General features: G+C 48.5%; 1 protein-coding gene across 3 annotated transcripts in view; it reads right to left on the reverse strand.

Moving 5' to 3' along the window:
- Positions 1-26288, reverse strand: part of MAN1C1 (mannosidase alpha class 1C member 1) — a 141554-nt gene that overhangs the window by 79641 nt on the left and 35625 nt on the right. For 2 of the 3 annotated variants that reach the window (XM_064589739.1, XM_064589740.1), the window contains exons 2-3: positions 22825-22916; positions 8559-8655 (exon numbers count right to left, since the gene is read on the reverse strand). In XM_064589739.1, coding sequence (XP_064445809.1) covers positions 8559-8655; positions 22825-22899 — 172 coding nt within the window. In that variant the 5' untranslated portion in view covers positions 22900-22916. The remainder of the gene's footprint in view (positions 1-8558; positions 8656-22824; positions 22917-26288) is intronic. The other variant, XM_045898403.3, reaches the window with a different exon arrangement.

Below are 26288 nucleotides of genomic sequence, written 5' to 3' on the forward strand. Positions count from 1 at the left end.
CAAAGGAGTGAACTACTACTGTTTATGATATAATTATGAGTGCAAAGCAGCAAACCATGAAAGAGTATAGATAGTCTGGTGTGAAATTTTAAAGCAGACAAAACTAATCTAAGACAACAGAAGTCAGAATAGCGGCAACTCCTGGGGGCTGCTGACTGGGAGGGGCCCGAGGGGACCTTGTGGGGTACGGGACGTGCTACCTTGATCTGCAGTGTAGTTACGGGCTGTACCCGTATGTAAAACTCACTGGGATTGTGCCTTCTACTGTATGTAAGGTGTAAGTCCCATCTCACTGTTTAAAAAGGAATTTAAAAAAAAGAAAGAGGCTCAAGTGAAAAGACCAAGGCTCAAGTCCTGGCTGTCAGGCCTTTGTGAGAGTCCCTGTCCCTCGGCGTGCCTCGTTCTCCATCCTCCAGACATCGGACCAGATGGTTTCAAAGAATCCAACTGGCACTGACAGTCTGAGATTCTGCGAATTCACATACCTATTTGTCACTGAGTTTGTTGGGAAATTTGGCAAGTGCTTGCCATCAATGTGGTGTGAAGAAAAAGGGGGCTGGCTGGCTGCTGTGGGCTCAGCCTTGTTTCCAAGGAAGGCAAGGTCTTTGGAAAGTGGGTGGGAACACCCCGCCTCCGGGAGGGAATGTCACTTTCAATGTGAATCATCTTAGGCATCCAGCAACTTGCTCTGGGAATAGATACCCTGACTCACTTCTCCCTGACAGGAGCAAGACTTGCTACTAAAATTTCAGATTTCAAGAGAACCAGCACAGCCCAAATAGCCTCTCAGAGGCGGAAAAAAAAAAAGAAGAAGAAATCAGCCTAGTAACCAACCAGGAATCACAGAGGGGATGGGTGTCTTTGTACTGAAGACCGGACGAGGCCCAAAGGAGGCCGCCGGCTCACATGGCTGCTGGCGCCAGGGCTGGGACGGGGACCCGAGGCTCCTGACCTCGAGTTTTCTTTTTACAACAACCTGCTACTATAGTTTTTAGAGAAATAAATTATGCTCTGTGCTGGTGGGAAGCTTTTTAAACAAAAAGGAAAAGAAAACAGCCAAGATGCATCTTAATTAGAAAGTGCTTGGGAAAAAAATCTTTGAGGGAGGAGGGTGCAGAGAGCACCATGCCATGAATGGTCTGCAGCATAAGAGAGCGAAAATCCAGCAGGCTACTTCAGAGGTGAGCGTTCTGCTCTGATAACTACCCAGTGTGACCTGAGGGACTTTCTGGTCTTTAGGAGGTGGCGACGAAATCACGGATGTGTCATTCAAGGCCACACGGAGACGCCCCCCCCACAGGACCGCAGCATCTGACCGGCAGCTGCCAGTTCTGCCTGTCCTTCACGTGTGGGGTTAATATTTTCATCCCATTACCCTCCTTGTGCTAAAAAGCCCATCTGCCAGTGACCAGCGCTTCTAATCCATCTCCTCTGCACTTTGACAGGCCCCAGCCTCCGGATGGAGCAGCCACGGCTCCCAAAACATGTGACTCCCCGGAAGGTTTGCTCGCTGCCCTTACGCCTGACCCGTTCTATGCAAGGAATTGCAACATCACTACTTCCGACGCAGATGACAGCCCTTTCTCAAAACAAACTCAAAGCCTGGGTCAGGAATGTGCACCACAGCCTGCTAAGAATCAGTGAGCAACATGGCCTGACAATGATTTTCCAAGAACTATGGATGGATACTGGGTGTTTTTGCGTTTCAGAAGAAAAAAAAACCAAACTCATAAAAGCGGATATGGTATTTTCAGCCAGATAAGTCAACGTGTTCTGCTACCCAATAGCAGGGGAGGGGGACTGGGAAGGGTGTACATGCATGCCAGGCAGGGTACTGGGGTGACGTAACCCTGCCCCCACCTTCACAGGTGAGTAAACTGAGGTTCAGAGAATTTTGTGACTTGCCCAATTTCATTCAGTTGGTAAGTGCTGAGGATTTGAATCCAGGCGTACCTCTAACATCAAAATGCTGCCTCCCAGAAAGGAGCTCAGAGATCCGTGGAAACAACATGGAGTTCTGCGGAAAACTGCAGAAGCAGGTGGTTTTCGCAAACGGTCTCTCTGGCAAAGTGTGCAGTTCCCTAGGCAGCCATGCTGGTAGAGTAACTCTCACCCCCACAGAAAGATCCAGTGAGACTGGGGTGTATGTGTAGAAGACTGTGAGCATTTTGCAGAAGGCACTACTAAGTCACACGCCAAAAAGCAATTGTAAAAGTGACATCTTGGGACCTGGATTTATTCCCTCTTCAACATCATATTTGCTGCGTTTACAAGGCAAAGATGATTTTTCTCTCTGCCAAGGCCGAACATTCCCAGCCTGTGATCTGAAAATCATGCTGTGTTCATTTTGCCTCTTAACTCACCCAAGGCCATAAATCATCCCTGGAAATGGGGATTTGGTTGGCAGTTCTATCGGGGACTCACAAGGCAGAGGCGGAATCCAATTTGGGGCTCTCACAGTCGTCCTGAGCCGGCTAGGTGACGCGAGCATCACCATGCTCCACAGAGAAGACCCCCGAGCAGCAGATCTGCTGACTGAGCAGGACCCTTGCTCTTACAGGGTTAATCTGCTGACTCTAAATGCACTTTGTGACAGAGGAGGAGGTCAAGGTGGCTGAAGAGAATGAGAGGAAGAGAGCAAAGCAGGATCCAGCCCTTCCCAGCCAAACCTAGGACAAAGGGCTAAGGGAAAACAGGGCAGGCAGAGACTGCAGCAGGCAATTCATTCATTCCAAAATATTTATTGAGAGCCCACTATGTGTTATGTGACAGGCACTGTTTCTTTCCTTGTAATATAATTATTTTCCCAAGTATTTTTTTAACAAAAAGAATAATAATGGCAGCAGCTTACCGTTAACAAGTATACATGGACGGGAACGTGTAGGCAGGTGCTGCACGTGAACTTTATCCAATCTCCACAACTGCTGGGTGAAGGAGGTATTATCCTCATTGTACAGATGGAGAAAATGAGGTGCAGAGAGATTAGGAAACTTGCCTACAGTCACATGACTCGGAAGTGGCAGAGCCAGGATTCAAACTCAGGCAGCCATGGTTCTCAAAGCCATACTACCCTCGACTCATTGTGCTGACGGCCAAAGGCATGCTTTGCAATCCTGTGTTTTTGGGTTATTGGGCTATGCTGGGAGAAAAGAGGAACATCTGAACCTTTTTTCCAAGCCCTGAATACTCAGCTGATGTCCGCTAACTAGTGATGTGTGGAGATGGGTGGCTGCAGACCCTGGCCATGAAGTGCGTGTCCTCCCCAGCTCCCATCAGGGCAGGGGAATAGAAGATGCAGGCTCACCAACCCTGAGACCATCCCTCTGCCCTGTTCCCTTCTCTGTGGCCACCATATGTGGTCACTGGGGGACAGGGCAGCACAGTGGCTTATGGACTGGGTTTTGGAGTTTGACAGCCTTGTAATCAAGTCTCTGCCTGATAACTGTGTGACTAAACAAGTCCTAAAACTCGCCTAGCCTCAGTGTCCTCATCTGTGAAATGGGGATAAAATGGGTGATATATTCCTTACAAGGGCTGTGAGTAGGACACAAGCGAATGTAGCTACAGTGGCTGGTGTGATGCATGTGCAGGAAGCAGGTGGGCTCTTTGCCCCCAAATCATACACCTCCTGATAGTCTGCTACTAAAGCTCTGCAAATTTCTAGTTCTTGGTGGTGATCTGGCCATGACCATAGGCCTGCATTTCAACAATCTGGCCTTGGTCAGTTTAGCTAATCTCAGAGTGGGTGGTGCAAAGAGCAGGGGGCTGGGACTCAGACCACCAGAGTCCAAGTCCCCAGTCCTGTAATTAATGTGCTGTGTCACCTTGGGCAAGTCCCCTCCCCTCTCTGACCTTGGTCCACCTCCCCCCACCCCCCGCCCCGCCTGACTCAGATGAAGGAGTGGGATTTGCCTTCAAAGGGCCTCTCTGGTGGCACCCTCCCAGGACTCTGTGCCCATGCTGACTTTCCCTCCTGCTAAGAGAAGATGAAGTTAGCATGGCTCACTCTGGCTTCTTGGTGAGGATTAATGCTCGTTAAGTGCTTCAGGGCTGGAAGCTGACACCAGTGCAAGGTGTCACTTACCACCTGCCCGGAAACTCTTATCCTGGCGGGAGGCTGATTTATTCCATGGCCTTGAACCTTAACCGTCCGCTGCCTAAAAATTCCTCTGTAAGCTGCTTAAATGAGGGAGTGAACAGGACACTGCCTGCCGGTGGGCTGCCCACCCACGAGCTCTGCCATGGGCACTCCAGGGCTGGGGAAACAGGGCAGGAGGGGTCAGGGCTTGGAAAGCCCTGAAGCCCTCTGGCGGGTCCCGGGGTCCAGGGGTCTTGGACACGCTCCAGTCAACATGGGCGAGGCCCACACTGTCCTAAGAGCCTTACGTCATCCTCATAGCAGCTGACTTTAAGAATGCCAGACGTGAATAGGTGAATATGAGCGCTTCTCATGTCTTAACTCATGTAGTTCTCCAAACAGTCCTGTGAGCAGGCAGTATTGTGGTCCCAACTTTACAGCTGGGACCCCGAGGCCCCGAAAGGTTAGGAAACTTGCCCAGGTTCACACAGCTAAGAAGTGGCACAGCAGCACGCAAATGCAAGCCATCTGGCCCCTGAGTCCACGCTCCTCGGCCGGCTTATTTACTGTCCTCCCAAGTCCCAGCAGCAGCCCTTCCTACAGGTAAGGAAGCTGGCCTTTGTGTACCGAGCCACTGCGCTTTGTGGTATTGCGTCACGGCTGTCTCCTCTCCTCCCCCCGCCGCCGCCCCTGAATGCGTTCTTCAAGTGGCAGACTTGCCCCTGGGACTTACTAGTGATCAGAACGCTGCCATCGAGTGCCCGCTCTGGGCCTGGCTCCAGGCGAGGCCTTTGTCCACCTCCAGTCTGTCACCACGGGCCCCGCCCCACCCCGCAGTCTGAGGCCACATAGCTACGAAGTGGCAACACGGAGGTTCTCCTCAGGCCTGCTTAGATCCAAAGTCCACACTCTGGGGAGCCTGGGTGGCTCAGTTGGTTAAGCGACTGCCTTCGGCTCAAGTCATGATCCTGGAGTCCCGGGATCGAGTCCCGCATCGGGCTCCCTGCTCAGCGGGTAGTCTGCTTCTCCCTCTCCCACTCCCCCTCTTGTGCTCTCTCACTCTCTCTCTCTCAAATAAATAAATAAAATCTTTAAAAAAACAAAAAACAAAACAAAGTCCACACTCTGCCCACCACCTGGCTGGACGCTAACAGGGACATTTGAGCGATGTCTCAGAGGAAGGGGGACAAGGCAGGCATCTGCCATGGCCTGGGCCACAAGGCAAGGAGCAGGCTGTGGCCTTGCTCACAGCCCTGGGCTCTTGGGAACATTTTCTGACAGGGTCTGCTGAGCCAGAGGTTACGAAAAAGGAAGGCACTTTGACTCTGAATCGTTAAGGATACAAAAACTGGCTTGAGATACACCTCACTCGGCAGTCTTGCTCCCAGAGTGAGAACGGATTCAAGAAGGGGTGCATGGGCAGCTGGGAAGGGAATTCAATTTGGTGAAATGCCGCACAGGAGACCAGGCTCGGCACCTGATGTTCTCACTGCAAAGCCAGGCACCAGTATGAACTTGTGGCTCTCCCCCGTATGCAGCCCTCTGGGCCCTGCAGGCTCAGGCAGGGGGTTGCAAAAGCCCATGTCCAAACAGCTCAGTCTGGTGGGGCAGGGGGGGCACTGATGTCACCTGGCCTTCCCAGCAGGGCTCAGTTTACAGTGAAGTCACTGAGGATGGCAGCAGCTGGAGCCCGGCCATATGCCACCTAGCAGCCCACATGAGTCTGGAAAAAGAAGGGGGAGGGTGTCAAGCAGCTTAACTCAGGCCAGTTCACCTCCTTCTATCTTCGGGAATAGTCTGGCTAAGCCCCTCATGGATCCACCCCAAACTAGAACCTCCTCCTCTGGGTGCATTCCCATAAGCCTCTATCTCATAAGACACATTTGTAGGTAACCACGGTCATAGCCACTACCTATTAAGCAGGTTCTGTGTGTCAGGCAGGCCCTAGGCTGGGGGTCTGATGTTTTAAATTAGTACCACTGCGCACAAAAACTCAGGCTCCCAGAGAAATGATTTGCCTAAGGTCACACAGCCGGGAAGTACATAAGCATTTGTTGAGTGAAAGAGAAAACCGAGACAAGCTCTCCCTGCCCAGTTCCCCGGGTCCCTGCACATCCTCCCTTCCCAGGGGCCAGCCGCCCACTGCGACCTCTTTCCTGGCTGCAGAGGAAAGATGCTGTCTCACTGCTGGGACTGTTGCAGGCACTGGATGATGGGCACCCAAGGGAGTAGCTGCTCTGGGAGACAGACACCCAGGGGACCTCAGGACTTCCCATGGGCTCACCTGGGCAACTGCTGACTGCATGTATTATACTGTAAATTGTAAATCACTCACACATGCTTGGCCCTCTGCGTGTTCATACGTACTCTCACAGCAGTCCAGTATGAAGGACAAATGAGCAGGCGGCCATAGAAGTTAAGTGACTCAGACTTGGCCACACAGATAACTCAGGACAGAGTGAGGACTTGCACCCAGGTCTTCTGACTCAAGGTCCAAGTTTCTTTCCATCATTCTAGCTGCCCACTTTCTCCATCGGGTCTGGTGATTGCAAAGGGACTGAAGAGTTGAGATGCAAAGGACAGCCCTGAGGAATTTTACACAATGGGACTTGGCTTAGCCCAATCCTACTTACAATGCTCCCCACGGTGCTCCCTCTGTCCCCGTGGATGGTCTGAGCAACAGCTATGCCCATGCTGTGCAGTTTCATAAATCAGCTCCCCCGACTTCCACCAATTCCCTGAATATTTGCAAACTGTTAGAAGGAGGGGGAAGCCTCTGTGCTTCCATCCCGGATTTACACTAGTAGCCAAAGCTCCAAAGACTGCGGTGAGACCCACACTGGCCCCCTTTCCCCAGGTCTGATGAGGGACGTTGGGGAACGTCTGTGTTCCAAGACAGAGAAAACAGTCAGGCTCCTGGACAGAAATCCACACTTTTCATATTTGAGGTTAAAGAAACATCTGTCTTCCTCTCTTCTGATTCAGGAGTCCTCCCTAAGAATCTATCCTAAGACAACATTTTATACACAAAGATGACAACTGCTGAATTATTTTTAATAACAAAAAATTGGAAACGACTTCTGTCCAACATTAGCAGGATGGTTAAATGAATTATGGCACATTCATGCAATAATTGCAACCATTAAAAACATTCTTTATGACAAAATTTGAGTAAGTTAGGGAAACACTTATGATGTAACATTAAGCCAGAGAGAGAGAGAGAGAGAGAAAGGACATAAAATTATATATCGAGGGGAAAAAAGCAGAGAAGATTGGAAGGAAATGAACAAGATTCAACAGAGGCTGCATCTATGTGGCAGAATGAGTTATTTTTTGTCTGTTTTCCACTTTTTTCAGAAAAATGAAAGAAGCTACCCAAATTCCCTCTCTCTCACACACACACACACACATACACACACACCCACACACACCCACACACACCCACACACCCACCCAAGGGGAGTGAGTTATCTGAACATCCAGAAAGGATGTGATGCTGACTGGTTAGAGGGAGGAAGGCAGGTCCCGTGTCCCTCTTCCCATAACAGAAGCACTTCCCACAAGACCATACATGTGGGGGCCATCCCTTTAAATCTGCCTTGAAGATTTTCCTGGGAATTTTCATCTGGCTTGGTTCTTTGGTTCTGGACCTCAGGAGCCTGTGTCTCTAAGGAGTGAGGAACATAGCGGGTGAATTTCTGTCTCCAGCCCCGGACAGCTCCTGTCTCTCAAGGAGGAAGCAAGCCAGGCCGCCTCCAGCATCTTTTCTGGAGAAAGGCCTGCAGAGAGGAGAGCTGGCGACTTGGGAGGGTGTTAAATTTGGAATGTGAGGCCGTGCCCACAATAAGGCACTCTGCAGACTCTCCAGCTGAGGGAGGCTTTCGAGTTAGGAGAACCCGTGGCTGGAAAGGGAAGAGACATGAGCAAGTGAGGCGGCAGGTCACACAGGAGCTGCAGACACGTGGCAGCACCCATGCCGCTCCCTGATGAGCGACAGTTCTGTCCGTCCACCAGCTGAGCATGCAAGATGCATCCACAGGACCCTAAAGGCGGCACACGCGCCCACCTCATCAGAAACGTGTTCCGTTTCTCCACGAACTCACCCGAGATCGTCTAAGAGCTATGCTTGGGGGAGTGGATTTAAACCCAGTCCTCTGTGTCCTTCAGAACTCCAAACCTGCTCCTTGGAAACAGGTCTCTGTTCCTCACCATCCCCAGTCACATGTCCAAGTGCGTTTGCTCTAAAACACAGATGCTAAGTGCGTACAAAGAGTGTAAAGTGAGAGGGAAGCGTGTTGGCTTCCCCAAATCTAGAAGGCTCAGAAGCCTCAACAGCCCAGAAGGAAGTCAGACTCGGGAGCCCCCCGGGTATGGGGAAATAGGGACACAACTCAGTGGCGGGGGGGCAGGGGGAGAAGAGCCAAAAGTGAATTCCACTCAGCCACCAGAGGGGCAGCGGGTCTCCCCAACACCAACTCACCAAACATGTTGCCCTCATAGCCGTCTTTTGTGAGTGGCCGGAGCTCGTTTTTCCCCATTGCATAAAGCTTGTAGCTCCGCCAGGCGAACTGCATCATCTGCAAGAGAAAGCAGGAAACAGAACCTGAGCATGGCAATTCCCAACCACGTGCACTGGCCACCTGGCTTTGCCCTCTGCAACAGGATTGGAAACCACATTTAAAAAATAGTCTTCCAAACTGAGGAAGACAACTTCCTCTCACATAGTTCTATTCATGGTGACGACCCCACGAGCCCAGAGTCTAACCACAGAGGCCTGAGAGAAGACACAGAAAGCACTAAATATATTCTAGCCATCCTTCAGTGCCAAAGTGAAAAGCCACCTCTTCCATGAAGCCTCCCTGCTTTGCTCTGGCCTGAAGTGGTCTTCTAAAAGGAAGGAAACACCTCACTGAATGATGCCTGGTATAATCTAATAAAGCAATCCCCCGGGCTAGGGATTATTGGCTCCGTTCTGCAGATGAGGAGACGAGGCAGAGACATGAGGTAATCTGTCCAAGGTTACCCAGAGTCCGTGAGAGTGCTGGGAACTGAACCCATGCCCTGTGGCTCCGAAACCTTAAGTCTGTCCCCAAAGCCTCTGTTCTGTCCCATAAAGTCACCACAAGTCTCTCCAAACTTTTCCGACACTCGGCTTGACCTACCCTGGCCATCCCAGCTTCCCTAGCACCCCATCTGCTCACTTATCAGTTTTTGTTTCCCACGCTATGAACCATAAGCTCCTCAAAGCCAGAAACTATGCCTGCCTCAGTTTCCCCCACAGCATCCAGCACAGGGCTTGGCACATGTAGGCAGCAATGAGTATTTATCAACTTTGCGCATCAGTCCGTGCACGAGTGCTTACTACATACACCAAGGCAACTATGTCAGTCCCTAGGGAACATCACGCAGGCACCTTGGTCCCCCAATTGCACTTAGCCTGGAGGCCAGAGGAATGCAAGCTGACACGTGAGCTCAGCCCTGCTCCCCCGGCCCCCGGGCTCACCTCTCTAGGGTGCTGCCTTGTCGCCTCTTCCTGGCAGGCTTTTTGGGTGACAGCAGGGCAGGCAGCTGAGGCACAGCTGGGGGCCCGGTGCCCGGGGAGGCAGCTGGTGTCGGGCAAAGAACTCAGGCTTCGCGGCCAGAGCCGTCTGTGTTCTCATCTCACCTCTGCTTTGACCTTGGCAAGTGATTAAACGTCTCTGAGCCTCAGTGGACTTCTCTTTGAAATGGGAATCATAGGGGCTGTTTTGCTGAAAGGTTTAGCTCCCAGTCCTGAAAAGTTTACATGAAAGAAAGTAGCTGGAAATGCTCAGTTTCTGACCTGCCACAGTACGTGACTGAAAAGCACTAGTCCTCTGCCCTCCTCAGCCTCTAAAATCCCCGTCTAGTCCCCCAAGCCACAGCCACCACCCTTCCTTCCATCCATCCTTGGGTTCTCAAACTTTGCGGGCATCAGAATCACCTGGAGAGCTTACTGAATCAGACTGTCAGCCCCATCCTTGAATTTCTGATTCAGCAGGTCTGGGGTGGGCCCAAGAACATGCCTTTCTAACGAGTTCCCACATGATGCTGCTGGTCCACAGGCCACCCCTGAGAACCACGGATCTGGTACACGTGTTTATTTCTATTTCTCACCTCACCTCCAGACACTGTCTGGCACTCTTCTACTTTTCTCCTTCTATCTCCTGGCCTGTCTTCCATGCCTCTTCTCCCTCCTTCTGAACATCTCCACCCTCATCCTCCATGTTCTGCTGTTCCAGGCGCCAAGGCTTAGGAGCAGTCTCTTCCAGGCACATCTGGACCATAACTTCTGCTGTGCTTGCCACTGCGGCCCAAATACACAGGCCAGGAGGGTAGATGTGACAAATCTACGGCCCACACCCCCCATAAAATGGCAGAGTGATCCAGCATCACCTCTCCACTTCACAGATGTTCAAACTGAGGCTCAGACGTGGAAGTGATCAGGACAGCACAGCCAGCAGGGCTGGAACCAGGCTCTTTCAACTCCTAGGCCGGCTGACCCTACCCTCATGCTCGGCCTGATATGTGGCTTCCCATGTGACACACATGCAAATGTCATGGTAACACATGCCAAGCACTTGGCACGGGCTTTGAGTCCTGGTTCCTTTCCTCTGTTATTTTCTACTTATCCTGAATTGGCAGTAACAGAAACTAATTGCCGGGTATGAGTGCTCAAGGGAGACTGGCCTCCTCCCTCAGTCTCTTATCTGGAGGCTCCCTCAGTTAAGTCAATGTGAGTTGAGGTGGCGGGGAGGCGGGGGAGAACAGCAGGAGGCTGGTAAAACATAAATGACAGCAGGAAAGCAGCAGGAGAGGTCTGGAGAGGGGAGGATGGCACCCTCCCCTCCCAACCCCTCCTGCTTAAGAGAAAGAGAGAAGTGGGTGTATCTGAGTAATTAGGAGAATCGTAGGTATCTACATGTTCCCAGAGGAGCTCCCACTGCAGGGACGTAGAGACGTTTGGAACGGGGCCCGTTACCTCAGTCATCCACATCAGTGGAGGGGAACAAAGGCACCAATAATCCCTCTGCCACCTGGGACTGGATTCAGAAGGCAGCCAGAGCGGCTCTTAAACCGCCCCCTCCCCTCCATGGACACACTCGTGTCTCCTGTCTCGGGTCACAAGTGGCTCAACCTGGGCACTGGATGAGCAGGGGACAGGAAAAGACCCCCAGCCAGGCAGTCCTTACTTCTCTTCCTAAAGCACCCTAAGCAAGCACCGACCCGGTGTCCTGTCCTGTGTCAGCTACAGTTTGGGCCAGAGCCCCAGTGGGAATGCTACTCTGGCCCCACCTTCTACCTCCTTGCCCACTGCTTATCTTCCTTCAGATCCCAGCTGAAACAGCACTTTTGCAGGAGGCCACCTCCCCAGCCATGCCTAAGTCAGGCCCCCACTCCTTCCCCACATTCCTGATGCCACGGCCCACAGCAGCCTGCAGTCAAACTTTTATACAGTTGCCCCCCCCCCGCCCAGCCCCTCGTCATTGCGGCACGTCTTGCAACTCATCCAGGGACTGGCACATACTAGGTGCTCACTAAATATTTGCTGAATGGCTGTAAGAACAAGAAAATGGCTGTAGAGTTTAACACATGGTTGGCAGACTGGTAGACCACACACGTCCTCGGTAGGATAGGTAATGGGTCAGAGGGGAGGGGCTTCTGGGCAACAGGGGCACTAAGAAGAGGGCAAGTGTGTGTCTCAAGTGGGTACCCAAGCGTCCTGATGGACACAGAGGACTGGGAGGGGCACAGGAAGAGACTGAACCACAGAAAAGCTATCTCACTCTGGAGCTGGTGATACGTGCCTTAGGTGACCCCTGGACTGGGCTTTAGAGGTGGACAGACCCTCGCTTCATCCAGACTACCTCCTGCCCCATGCAAGTTCCTTAATAAAAGATTAAGTAATGCTTCTTTGAACACCCCCAGTGATGGGGTGCTCACCACCTTACCCGGCAGCCCATTTCACTACAGTTTCACAAAATTCTTCCTTAATCGGTCCAAATCTGTTTTCCCCTATGGGCCCTGGAGAAGACAGTTCACACTGCCTTCATACCAGAGACCTTCAGACAGGAGGAGCCAACTCTCCAGTCACCTTAGGCTGTCTATTGGCCCACTGAGCAGCCCAGCTCCTTCAACAGTTCCCCTCCTGGCAGATCTCTGAATTCCCTGAAACTGCAGACCCACACATCATGATGTTTTTCTGGGGTGCCCCAAGACTTCGTTGCCCGTTTGTTATGGTTGGCTATACTTTTGTTAATGAGCAGAAACCAAAGTGCAGACTCTCCCTGGTTACATCTGGACCAGATCCTGTGGGCGTAGACTTGCCATTTGTCCCTAATAATTTTATCCTGTAGGACTCTGCCTACCATTCTGTGCTGTCAGGATCTTTTTGGAACCAGATCTTATAATTCAATGTGCGTGTGTCTGCCTGCTTTGGGTAATCTGCAAACTTGATAGGACAGCCATCTGTGTCTCCTCCCCCCGCCCCCCGGAGTTTTGGACAGAAACACTAAACAGGGGGCCTGAGAACAGCGTTGGGGAAATTGCAGCAGAGGCCTTCCTCCTGGCTGTTGCATTTTTGAGTGTCATCTGTCAGCAAGTAAGGAACCCACCAATCAATACAACCCCTGTGTCTCCATTTTTGTACACGAAGATACTGTGAAGGACAGGGCTGAAACACAAGAATACTCCCCTACCATAGCTAGTACAGAAAAAAATAAATTGCCGTTTTTTTTTTTTTTTTTTTTTTTTAAGGAAAATCACGGGTTAGACGGGCACGATTTGTTCTTAGAGAACCCATTTTGGCTCCTACGAATCATCATTTTTTGTTCTAAATGCTTGCAAATCACTAACTTAAAAACCTATTAGTGCCTCCTAGGAGGCTATAATCAAAAAGATGGACAATAACTAGTGTTGGCCACAATGGGGAGAAATTGGAACCCTCATACATTGCTGGTGGGAATGAAAATGGTACAGTCGCTCTGGAAAACAGTTTGGCAAAAAAAGTTAAATAAAAAATTCCCATGGGACGCAGCAACTCCACTCCTATGGACCTGTGCAGAAAAGAACTAACAGCTGGCCAGAGACTTCCATCCCTAGAAAGGGCCTGCCTGCAAGGTTGGTCCTTGGCTGGTGTCTGGGAAGGAGGATTTCACGAGTGTCCCCACCATCCTCTAACTGGTGAGGGTGGTTTCCTGTACAATCTATGATGCTGAGTACCTACCTGCTCTCCTTCTGGGAGTGTAGGATTTTGGTATGCGCTAAAATGGTACCCATGTGACCAGCCCCCAATAAAAACCTCCAGCACTGAATCTCTAATGAGTTTCCCTGATAAATAACACCTCACACGTGTTGTCACAATTCAGTGCTGGAAGAATTCGGCGTACCCTGTGTGATCCCGCTGGGAGAGGATTCTTGGAAGCTGGCCTCATTTCCTCTGGGCTTCCCTGCATGCCCCTTTTCCCTCAGATTTTTCTCCGTGTCCTTTCCCTACAGTATAAATCACAGCTGGGAGTAGGACTAAGTGCTGAATCTTGTGAGCCCTCCTGGTGAATCACTGAACCTAGGGGTCCCCTGACACATCTCCTAGAAAATAAAAAACATAAGTCCACACAAAAACTTGTACACACATATGCATAGCAATACTATTTGTAATAGCGGAAAAGTGAAAAACAACCCAAATGTCCATTGACTGATAAATGCATCAACAAAATGTAGAATATATATGCATGCAATGGAATAGTACTCAGCCATAAAAAGAAATGAAATACTACCACATGCTATAGCAGGGAGGAACCTCGAAAGCCAGACACAAAAGGTCACACAGTGTAGGATCCCATTTCTATGCAATGTCCAGAACAGGCAAATTCATGCAGACGGAAAGTAAGTTAGTGATCACCAGGGACTGGGAAAAAGAAGACATGGGGAATGACTGCTAGTGGGAATGAGGCCTTTTTGGGATGATGAAAATGTTCTATAATTGATGTTGAGGATTGCACAACTCTGTGAATATAGTAAAAGCCACTGAATTTTACACTTTCAAAAAAGGTGAGTTTTATGGTACATGAACTATATCTCAATAAAGTTATTTATATATATTTTTAAAAATATATAAATCTTTTAAAAATATATCAATCTTTTTTTTAAGATTTTATTTATTTATTTGAGAGAGAGAGAAAGAGAAAGAGAGCATGAGCAAGGGGGAGAAGCAGGGGGAGAAGCAGACTCCCCACTGAGCAGGGAGCCTGATGTGGGGCTCAATCCCAAGATCCTGGGATCATGACCTGAGCCGAAGGCAGACACTTAACTGACTGAGCCACCCAGGTGCCCTAAAGTTAATTATATTTTTAAAAACTATTAGTAGGGACAAATCGATGTCATATGCCACCTGATATGACACATGGAGGGCACTCCTTCATTTCAGTGGTATTCCTGCCAAAAATGCAAACCTAAACTGAATCATGAGGAAGGATCTCCGAGATCGGGAGACCATGTACAACATAACTGACCTTCACTCTTCAAAAACATCAAGGTCATGAAAGAAAAGGAAAGACTGAGGGACTCTTCCAGATCGAAGGAGACTAGAGAGACATGATGAACTAAATGCCACACGTGAACTTGAATATGATCCTGGAGCAGAAATAACAACAACAACAACAATTATTATTATTATTATTATTTTTTTAAAGATTTTATTTATTTGACAGAGAGAGACACAGCAAGAGAGGGAACACAAGCAGGGAGAGTGGGAGAGGGAGAAGCAGGCTTCCCGTGGAGCAGGGAGCCCGATGCGGGGCTCGATCCCAGGACTCTGGGATCAGCTCAGGAATCATGACCTGAGTCGAAGGCAGACGCTTAACGACTGAGCCACCCAGGTGCCCAACAATTATTTTTATGAAGACAACTGTCAAGACAACTGACAAAATTTGAATGGGGTGTAGGAATCAGATGGTAGTATTGCATCAGTGTTAATTTTTTCTTTTAAGGGTCTTACTGTGGTTATGTAGAAAAGTGGCACTAAGTTTTTGGAAATACACAATGAAATATTTAAGGGTGAGGGGCATTACATTTGCAACTTACTCTCAAATGGTTCAGAAAAGTGTGTGCATGTGTGCGTGTGTGCGTGGCAAGAGAGGAAAAAAGCAAAGGGTAAAATGTTAACATTTGCGGAATCTGGGTAAAAGGTAAATGTGAAACCTTTGTTAGATTTTTGCAACTTTTCTACAAATCTGAAATTATATTTTTAAAAAAACCCATTGAAGGGGCACCCGGCTGACTCAGTTGGTAGAACATGCAATGTTTGTTCTCAGGGTTGTGAGTTCGAGCCCCACTCTGGGCGTAGAGCCTACTTTTAAAAAAAAGTTAAAAAATCCGATAGGGAACTTTGCTGGAAGTTGATGCCATTTTCACCCACATTTCTATATTACAGGTTCTGCTTCCCTCCACTTCTATAAATTATGTCAGAACATGCCTGTTGCCAGTTTCCCCGCAGGTCCTCTCACAGGGACCTTTCCTTCCACAAAGGCCCTGCTGGGCGGTCACAGCCCCCTCTCCAGGCCTGTCCTGCAGGTTCTCCTCAGAAGATAGAGCAAATGAGGAACGAGCAATTTTGGTTTCTCCTTTCATAATTACATTACCATGTTTAAATGAGGTGCCCATCCTTACTCTGCTCTTCCTGCTACAAAAATAAAGTCCCCTTTTGTGGTTCTGGGCATTTTCCAGAAGTCTCAGCTCAGTCCAGGCCTCAGCCCCCTGCCCATTCTCCCATGTCTGGGTCATTCCTGTCGCTTGAGCTATGTTCTGTGCCCTCTACTTCCCTCTTCTGCATTTGACCTTTACAATAGTTTTAAAAATAAAGTAGATCTCTCTCTTTTAATGTACCTAACATATAGATGCTCATTGTAGAAAAGCAGAAAGAAAACCACCACCCATTATTCAAATACTATAACCACTATTCCCATTTTGGTGTCTTTCTTTCTACTCTTTTCCCATTCATCTTTGCTTCTTCCCGGGATGTTGACATAAACATTTTCCATTTTATTACAAAGGCTTTGTAAACAGCATTTTCAAGAGCTATACAATAGCCTAGCACATAGGTTCAGCATCATTTACTTAACCTTCCTCCCATACAATCTGACGTTTCAGTGATTTCTACTTTGTAGCTATTGTAAATAATGCCATAATGAACATCTCTGTGCACACTCCTTTTTCCGCACTTCAAACAAGTTATTTAGGCCAGGGGCACCTGGGTGGCTCAGTCGTTAAGCATCTGCCTTTGGCTCGGGTCATGGTCCCAGGGTCCTGGGATCGAGCCCCGTATCAGGCTCCCCTGCTCCACGGGAAGCCTGCTTCTCCCTCTCCCACTCCCCCTGCTTGTGTTCCCTCTCTCGCTGTGTCTCTCTCTGTCAAATAAATAAATAAAATCTTTAAAAAAAAAAAAAGTTATTTAGGCCAGAGCCTCCAAGAAATTGCTGGGAAAAAATTAGAAGTTATTAATATGTATGTTCCCTTTTAAAGAGTAAATCCAGACAGCTTGTTTTGCCCATCAGTATGCAAAACTTGGTGAATGGAAAAATATATAACAAGCTTGTTATACAATACAGTAATGTAGTTCACTTGGGGAGATAAAATTAATAATAGTCATTTATATTTGTGTAGCTCTTTGCACACTTTATCTCATTTGATTTGGGTAGTTCAGTGGTCTTGACAGGATAAGTATTATTCTCATTTAGAAATAATCATGCAAGAGCTCAATAAAGTATGAGATGTAAAGTATTAAATAGATGATAAAAACTGTTCCCAAGTGCATAGTGATATACGAAATGCTATTTGTATAATATTAAGTGAAAAAGCAGGGCACCAAATTATATAGTGTGAAACTTACTGGACTATGTATGAGTATTTTATTTATTTTTAAAAGATTTTATTTATTTATTTATTTATTTATTTATTTATTTATTTATTTATTTATTTATTTATTTGACACAGAGGGAGAAAGAGTGAGAGCGGGAACACAAGCAGGGGGAGTGGGAGAGGGAGAAGCAGGCTTCCCACCGAGCAGGGAGCCCGATGCGGGGCTCGATCCCAGGAACCTGGGATCATGACCTGAGCTGAAGGTAGACGCTCAACGACTGAGCCACCCAGGTGCCCCCCGTGTATGAGTATTTTAAAGAAGAAGAAGAAGAAAAGAAAAAGAACGACGGGAAGGAAATACACCAAAATGCTGACAGTGATTATCTCTGATAGTAAGACGTTTAGTGGTTGTTATTTTTTCCTTTTAATTGACTTATATTTTCTGGATTTTCTATAATGGGTATCTAGAAATACTTGTAATGTGAAAATTAAAGGTTGGTAGAATGAAAAGCATAAGGAGAAAATGATATGGTGCTACTCCTAAGTCAGAAGGGAGAGTGCTTGGGTGGTTGGCCATGGAGTGGATAGGATGGAGCCAGGTTTGACAAAAGAGAAGAAGGCCTTTTATAGCTGGGAGTCAGAGAGAAGGCCAACCAGCAAGAAAAACAACATAAACAGAAGCACAGAGCCAGAATCTCAGAGTCAAACGGAATCTGAGTGTCAAAGACATTCTCTATTCCTAAAGCCACATTTTACAAGAACTAGGTGAGGCTCAGACTGGGGAAGTGATTTGCCGTGGCCAGGACACAGAAGTTAACAGCACAGAGATGGTCCTGTCTCCAAGAACGTGGGCCAGGACAGTGATGCAGCTGACTGGAGCAGGGGTAGCCTGAGCCATGGCAAGAGGGATTTGGGATGGACTCAAGAACATGACTACAAGAATCAAAGAGACATGAGAACCAAATACCAAGAGAAATTATACCTCTGCCCCCACTGGGTTCCAGAAATACACAACAGGCAGTCATTGTCGGCGTGTGCATGCGTGCGTGTCCGTGCTGGAGACAGAAGGCAGCTCTAGATGGTCTCTAGAAGCCCCTCCTTCCAGCAGTCTGTGATTTATAGATTCAAAGAACACCTAACAATAGACCACAAAGCCTTCCTTTTGCTGAGCCCTGCAAAGGTAGAAAACAAAGCTGCAATGATAGAGAGGCACAGGCGAGCAAATGGGAGCTGAATCCTAAGACATCCCTTCAGTTTCTTCTCAGACAAAAGACGTTCTTGTCCGCCTGAACAAATTACAAGGACACGAAATATTAAAATGAAAAATATTTACTTGTCTGAGGTAGACATTATTATCTTGTTTAAGATGTTCTTTCTACCTGTCTCAGAGCTCTAGAATTCTCTCCTGAGAAAAGCTACTGGAATCCACCACATGGCCCAGGCACGGACGCCCAGCCTGGCTCAAGGGTTCCAGAACAACGGAATCAAAAGAGAAAGGATGCATTCGAGGAGGGGAGGAAATGGAACTAACTGGCAGCCTGCCTCTAGACTGGAAAACTAAGAGACAGTTTGTGTTGGAAAGTTCTTTGGGGGCAACTGGGGAGGAAGGAGTAATCACTGAAATGGTGCAACATTCCTCTTTGTCAAGAAAACCCACACACAGACAGGATCAGGCCTGGCAGTGACCCGGAACCATTGTCACAACTTCTCAAAGCTGCCAAGATGGGAAATGGATTTTCCCAGTCTTTAGGGACAAGTGCTCACACCATGACTCTCAGCCTTATTGGCGTCTCCCAGCAGTGACACTTGGGCCCATCTGCAGGGGCTGAGAGGGAAACGATTTTGGCCTCTGATGATCTTGGGATCTAATGACCAGACAGATAGAGATGAGAATGTTGGGTTGATTTTCTTTTCTGTCCCCTTTAGCACAGTTCAGGGAGACAGGGGACAGCTTGGTCCCTAAAAACCATCTGTATTAGATTCCTCAATCTACCTCCATCTATCAGCGCCTCACAGCATGATCTGACTGGTGACCGCTAATGAGACACCCTTGAATACACATAGTCCCTGATCTAGTTCAGAAGCTGGACACAGGTGGGATTTGGTTGTGCTGAGGGGTGGAGCGGTGGAGGGGTGGGGTGGAAAGTAGAAGGGGGAGGTGCTGCCCCTAACCCTTTCACTTTTGGGTTTGCTTGAGATATTGAAAGGCAAATGTAGGAAATAAAAATGTGATATCACTCCCTACCTATCCAAGGTCCAGACAGCTCTCCCACATCCTGCCCATGGGGTTGCAGACTCGAGCAGTCTCAGAAATATTCCCTCATCTGTAGCTGTTCTAGAGCACCTCGGTTGAGAGTTTGGGCCCTGGAGATAGACCCTTGCTGCTCAAAGTGTGGTCCAGGGACTAGAAGCTGGGCATACCCAGTGAGCATGTTAGGAATGTAGCATCCTGGGCCCCATCCCAGACCTGCTGAATCAGACCCAGCACTTTAACAAGACCCTCAAGGGATCGGTTGCACATTAAATTTTGAGAAGCTGCTATAGGGCTCTGTCACCTACTAGCTGTGGGGCCTTGAGTGAGTGACTTAACCTCTCTGAGCCTCAGTTTCCTCATCTGTAAAATAAGGACAGGAATATAATCCTTATAATAATCCTGAGAGTAAATAAGATAATCTATGAAAAGTGTTTTAGCACAGCAGCTGGTACATAATATGTGCTCAATAAAAAGCAGCCATAGGATCTTCACTACCCTATTAATTTACCGACTAAGTATCCCTCCATTCTTTTCTCCCCACACCACCACGCTAATCTGGAGCACTCCCATCTCTCATGGGACTCCTGCAGCAGCCTCCTAACTGGCCTACAGTTGGGCCCCTCTCCTGCCTCCTACACCGTTGTCTACACTGTAGCCAGGGTGATTATTCGAAATGCAAATGTACTCAGACCTCTACTCCACCCCCAACACACACTTAAACACTTCTTTCGGGTATAAAGATCAAACTCATCAAGCTCATCAAGCCCTGCAGATTTCCACGCACTCATGCCTCCAGCCTCAGTTTATCCTCCCTGTCTCTGCCTTAACCATGCCAGCTTTCCTTTTCAGTTCCTCAAAGAACCACGCCTCTTCCTGCCACAGGGCCTTTGCACATGATAGCACCTCTCCTTGGACCACTGCCCTCTCTTCTTTCTGCCTGGCAAATTCCACTCATCGTTCACATCTCGGTCCTAGGGAATCCTAGCCTCCTGGATCAAGTCAAATTCCCCTATTATGGAAGATCATCAAAGCCAGAATTTTACATTAATTGTGTGACTGTTTAATTAGTATCTATTTCTCCCCACCAGAACATAGTCTCCATTGCTCACTATTGCTCCCCATCCCCTAGCAGAGTGCCTGGCACATAGAGGCCCTCCATGAATACGTGTTGAATAAATGCCTAAGGATGGTGACAACACAGGGAAGCTCCCCTGGGCTGCTCATGTCATGAGGATCATGAAGAAAGGGCAATGCTGGGACAGAAACACCGACTGCCCAGTGGCTTTGACTCAGCAAGGATTTACCAAAGGCCCAACAATGGAAGAGCTCCAACTGTGAGGCCACAAGGGATAGCAAGAATGAGCAAGACACTCTCCTATGAGATACCTTTTTGATCTTGGTACAGAGTCTGCAGCTGGACAAAAGGAGCTGATGGGGAAGATCACAAGCAAGTCTGAGGTCTGCCACTGCATTGAGATTGGCTCCCTGCCTGCAAAGTGAAGGCTCCTCCCCACTCCTCTATTCTGTCACCGACTGGGTGTGGGGGGAAGGACCGGGAGATGGGGTGTGGAGAACAGAGATGAATGACAGCAGGGAAGACCCCAGCTCATTTGTGAGTGAACTTCCAGGGGGAAATGGTTCAACAAGGCCCTCTGCAGGATTTTAGTACAAAACCCACCCATGTGCAGGCAGCTCTGCCATTTCCAAAGTGCTTTCCCTTCCTCATTTGAGCCGTATCGTCACCTGTGAGTGAGACAGGGTGGGTGTCATCACCCCCATTTTACAGAAAAAAGAAACTGCACTTCCACATACATACATTTATGGAACATATACCATGTGCCAAACATAATAAGGGCTTTTGTGTGTATGAGCACATACAATTTTCACCACGGCTCTGAAAGGCACTTTCGAGGAGGTGGCGACAAGATATAGGAGCTGAGAGCCTGGCTTTGGATCCCAGCTCTCCCCAGCTGTGTGTCCTTAGACAAGATACCTAACCTCTCTGTGCCTCAATGAGCTCATCTGTTTAAAAATACTGATACTGTTATGCTTACCCAGTGTTTCCCATGAGTCAAGAGTGATTTACACATATATTAATTCATTTAATCCTCACGTTAACCTTATAACATTAGTATATCATTACCCCCATTCTCATATAAGGAAACCGAGGCACATGCCCCAGCGTCACAGCAAGTCAGTGGCAGAGCCAGGATTCAAACCCAGGCAGTCTGTGCTCTTGGCCACAGTCCTCTACCGCCTCTCATAGAGTGGACCAATTGCATAACTGCCTCAAATGGGTGCCACATGGATGAATCACAACACAAGGCACTCAGCGCAGTGTCCGGCACATGGAAGACTCCTGGTCAGCATTAGCACCTGGGACTGCCAGCCGCGGGGTCCAAGGGCATCATTTTCCTCCCATCAGGAAACAGGCCCAGAGTCATCTTCTCCACACCTCACATCCAGCAATATTGTCACTGACATCTCTGACACACACCTGTAATTCTCCTCCTTCCCCACCCCCTCCCAGGCCCCCGTCCCTGAACATCAGCCAGTCTCCCTGCTTTCTCTCTCGCCCCACTTCCCCCCTCCTTTCTCCAACTGCTGGAGCTGATCCTTTACAAACATCAATCATTAAATGCCATTCTTCTGTGTGAGTGCCTCGGAGAGCCTCCCAAGGCTCCAGGCTTGAAAGGCCTGCTCTGGCCTCTCCCCAGAACCCTTCTCAATCTCTGTGTGTCCGCCACGGGGGCCTCTGGACAATGCCTCAAACGCATACAGCCCCGTCCTGCCTGGGGTAGGCAGATAATGGCCCCTGAGGTGCCATGTCCTAATCCCCAGAGCCTGTGAATATGTATGATAAAATGGAATCAAGGTTTCAGATGAAACTGAGCTTGCTAATCAGCTGACCTTGAGATGGGGGAGATTAGCCTGGATTATCCAGGTGGGTCGATGTACTCACAAGCATCCTTAGAAGTAAAGGAGGAAGGCAGGAGAGTCAGGGTCCAAGTGGTGAAATGTGAAAAAGACTCCACTGGCCTTTGCTGGCTTTGAAGACGGCGGAAGGCGCCACGAGCCATGGAATGTAGGTGCCTCTGGAAGCTGGAAAAGGCAAGGGGATGGATTCTCCCCCAGAGCCTCCAGAAAGGAATGTAGTCTAACAATGAGACACATTTTCAACTTCAGACCTCCAGAACTGTAAGGGAATAAATCTGTATTGTTTCAAGTCACTGGGTTTGTGTGATTTGGTACTGTATAGGAGACGAAGCCACTACCTCAGGGCCTTTGTACTTCCCAATGAAGAACTGAATGAACAAACCACCAAATCTCCAGATGCACTTCCCTCTCCATCATGGCTCTTTTCTGCATAAGGACTTCCGATATTCTGGAGCATGGGTACCAGCATTCCGGAATTCACTGTTCTCCTGCAGCCCCTTGCTATCCATCAATGGTAATACTTAACACTTCAGCATGGTCATAATTTCTTTCAAGTCTGTCTCCCCTGCCCTTGAACTCTGTGACCTGTTCATCAAAACATCCCCAACCCCTAGCCCAGGAGCTGGCCGAACAGAGGAAATCAACACAGCTCATGAGTAATAATAATGGTTGTATGCGTTACCTCTGTCATCCAGTAGCAGACGTGAGCTGAGCATTTACTGTGTGTTGAGCGCAGGTCTAGGCCCTTCACAAGCATTTCATCCAACACCAGCCCTGCAAGGTGGGCTACTGTTAGTATCCCTGTCTTACAGGATGATGCAGTAAGTCCTGGAGGGTTAGCTACCTTGCCTAAGGACACAGAGCAAACAGTGGCAGAGCCAGGCCATGGACGCAACAGGACAACTTGGAAGCCTGCACTCTTAACCAGCACACCGCATCCCACCCAAGAACCCTCCCAGGTGAGATCAGAGGCTCCTTTTCCCAACACCTGGTGCTATGCAGCGTGGTAGAGCTGGTGTTTGAAGCTGGGGTCTGGCTGATTCAAAAGGCTATGTGTCCCTTCCATCCCCCCCCCGCCAGGCTGCTCCGCTGTCTAAAGAGTAAAGGAACAAAATGTTGAACTGGCACCTCCGGATGGCGTGCAGCACGCAGAGAATCAAACCGAGGACCAGCCTGCTGCCTAGTGCCTGGGCCGAGTGGCCCATCCTAAGGTCTGTTTCTCTTTGAAAACAAGAAACGACCACATTCCCAGTTCCTGAAGGCTCAGGCTGCTAGAAGAAATGGATGACCTGCTTTAAAGCTGCTCCAGTAGAGGCTAGAGCCTCTGGAAACATGAAAGAGGCAGAACCCATTCTTTTGCCTAAATGTTAAGGGTTTTGTAAAAAGAAAGGGGAAGAAAAACAGATTTAAGTGAAAATAAGGAAAATACTGACATGAGCCCTGCACAGATCTTGACTAGATCATGGAGATAAATAATCCTGCTGCCACGTCTCCGAGGGAGATGATGCGACCTGAAATCTGGAGGTTCGGCCTAGATAACCACCTTCTAAAGACTGCTAGTGGCACCTCAGTGGCAGCAAGGAGCCCAAGTGACCTATTTCAGGGCCTTTGGGGTTCACAGGAAGGCCCTCAGCCAAGGAGGATAACAAAAGCTCCAGGAGGGCAGGAGTCTTGTTTTCTAGCTGGTGACGCCATTTCTTGAGGACAAGCTCTGGGTGTAGAATCCCTGGGGCCCCCTCCTTAACACATCCATGTAGAACCACGTGGGGCCACCTACGTTCTCTGGTGATTCTTCTTGGGGCCCAAAGAGGATCAGTACTGGTCTCAGAGATCCCAGTCCAGGACTCAAGAAGGAGGCCAGAGAACCACTGGACACCCAGAGATAGTGAAGGGCCTTGCTTCTTGTCCAGTAAAACAGTTTCAATCAAGGCTTGGAGAATGAACCAGTATTTACTACGTACCTCCATGTGCCAGTCCCTGAACCAGATGTTATCGTATACTTTATCTCATTTAATCCTCCATGGCTACTCTGGGAAGCAGGTATCATGCCCATTTTATGGACAAGAAAACTGAGGTTCAGTAATTATTCCAAGGGTACACAGCCAAACCCAGGTCTGATTCCAACCTTTGCCTCTTCCTGTTCTTTCCTCAACCTCCCCTCCCCTGACACCATTCAGAAAATACGTATTGAGCCCCTACTATGTACCCTGTGTTCCTGCCACCACAGCTCCTACACCTGTGTGGGGAAACAGATAATAAGAAGGAAATAAGCAAGCCGGGTAATTTTGAATGGTGATAAGCACTATGAAGAAAAACCGAGCAAGGTGAGGGAATAGAGGGTGACTGAGTGGGTGGGGATGGTGGAGGAAAGCCCCCAAGAGGTAACTACGCTGAGATCTTACTTAGTATCTGAAAAACAAAGCTCCTTCTGTTTTCCATGTGTAGCCTGAGAAATGCACTTGACTTTTTTTCCTCTTAGGTCTCCATCAGCAGATTCCAAAGTACATAGTTTCTTTTTTTGGCTAGAAAGACTTGCAAAACCCACTGATAAGGTTACCTGTTCACCTCAGAAGAGAAAATTCCAAAGCAGTAAACAGACCTGCTCAGCCTTATAAACACGGTATAAGATGATTCGGTAGTTGGAGCTCATTCATCCTACCAAGCCAAGTAGCTGCCACCCCATAAGCTCTCTTTGAGTTTGCATTAATCAGACAGCTCAACATAAGTTTTCTTTTCATTTCTCTAGGTCTGTGATGATGGATGACGTGGGGTGGCACTTCTGGATGCATAATAAGGGGTTGGTGGTGTTTTCTCACTCCCACAAAACTGAAATTCATGGGACACAGGACATTTTCCTTGACAGCACTGATCTGAAACCCTGTGTTCTTGAAAGGATTATTGCAGTCCTGTTATAAAAGATAACCTAATCACACGGGACAGAGTGATTTGATTTCAAAACCCTGGAAGAGAATACCAAAGAATAATTAACTATGAAAACCAAAAGACGCTAATCTTGATGAGCTAATGGGATAGACTAGGAGAGAGAGAAAACTCATCTTTAGAGTTTCACAGATTCTTGAATGGTATGAACAATCAGAATCCAAGCTCACAGCAGGTCTTCAGCTGGCTGGATTTGTAGCTCTCTCCTCCCTCAAGTCCACACATCCCAAATAACTGGATTCACTTGCCCCTGCTCTGCTGCTCTGGCATCTAACAGAACCAGGATTTTCTGTCACCTAAGCTGCCTCCCAATCTGGGCTTCCTGCTGGGGCCTGGTAAACCAGCAGGCAAAACAGACCCTTTCACAGGAGGGAGACAAGCAGACTGATGGCCCGTGACAGGTGATCTGATGAAACCTTCACAGAATTCCTCTTCCCTGTATTTGCTTTGGAGGTACAACTCTGGGTGATGGTGGCTCGCTGGGGCTCTTTCATAAATCTCAAAGACAGGCCCTTTCAGGCATTCCCTACAAAAGAAAGGCCTTGGTGAGATTTCTGTCACTGACAGCCATGTGTTCTGTATAAAGGAAAAGCCATCATGTTTTCCCAATTCTGAGCACAATGGCTGAAAAAAAAAAGTTACATAAAACGGTATCAGTTCAGCAGGCAGAGGCAGGGGTGGGGTGGGAGTGGGGGGCACAGGGGCAGGGGGAGGGTGAGGGGTCTTCTCTAGCTGCTGTTAATAAAATCAAACGTCTTGGGTGCCTTTTCTAAGGAGGGTGGCTTCTACTCAACCTGCTGACCTCAGAAGCTGCTCTCTTTGTGTCTCTTTCCGGGCAAGAGGAAGAAATGCCTCTTATTTTCACTGTGGATTTGGTGTTCTATTTATGCACCTGAGAAAGATGTGAGTAACCGTTCACGCTCAGATCTGACTCCGGGCCTGCCTGGTACCACTTAAAATGAATAAAAAGTATGAGCCTCATTATTTGGAATCCAAGGGTCCCCTCACAGATAGGAAGTCACTAAGTGAGAAAGCTTCACTGGAGGAGGACAGAGGAGGGCAGGGATGGAAATGATGCGAAAGAGACAGAGAATGTCAATGCAAAAATGCTTTTTGAGTGATAAGCTGTGGCTATTTAAGCCATTAAAAGTTTAAACCCTCTTGAGGTCAGGGAAAGAACCAGAGGAAAATCAGAGGCATATTTCT

This window comes from Mirounga angustirostris, unplaced genomic scaffold (assembly GCF_029215605.1).
Source record: "Mirounga angustirostris isolate CCGP_5_RB_7025 unplaced genomic scaffold, mMirAng1.0.hap1 SCAF_4, whole genome shotgun sequence".
Lineage (NCBI taxonomy): Eukaryota > Metazoa > Chordata > Mammalia > Carnivora > Phocidae > Mirounga > Mirounga angustirostris.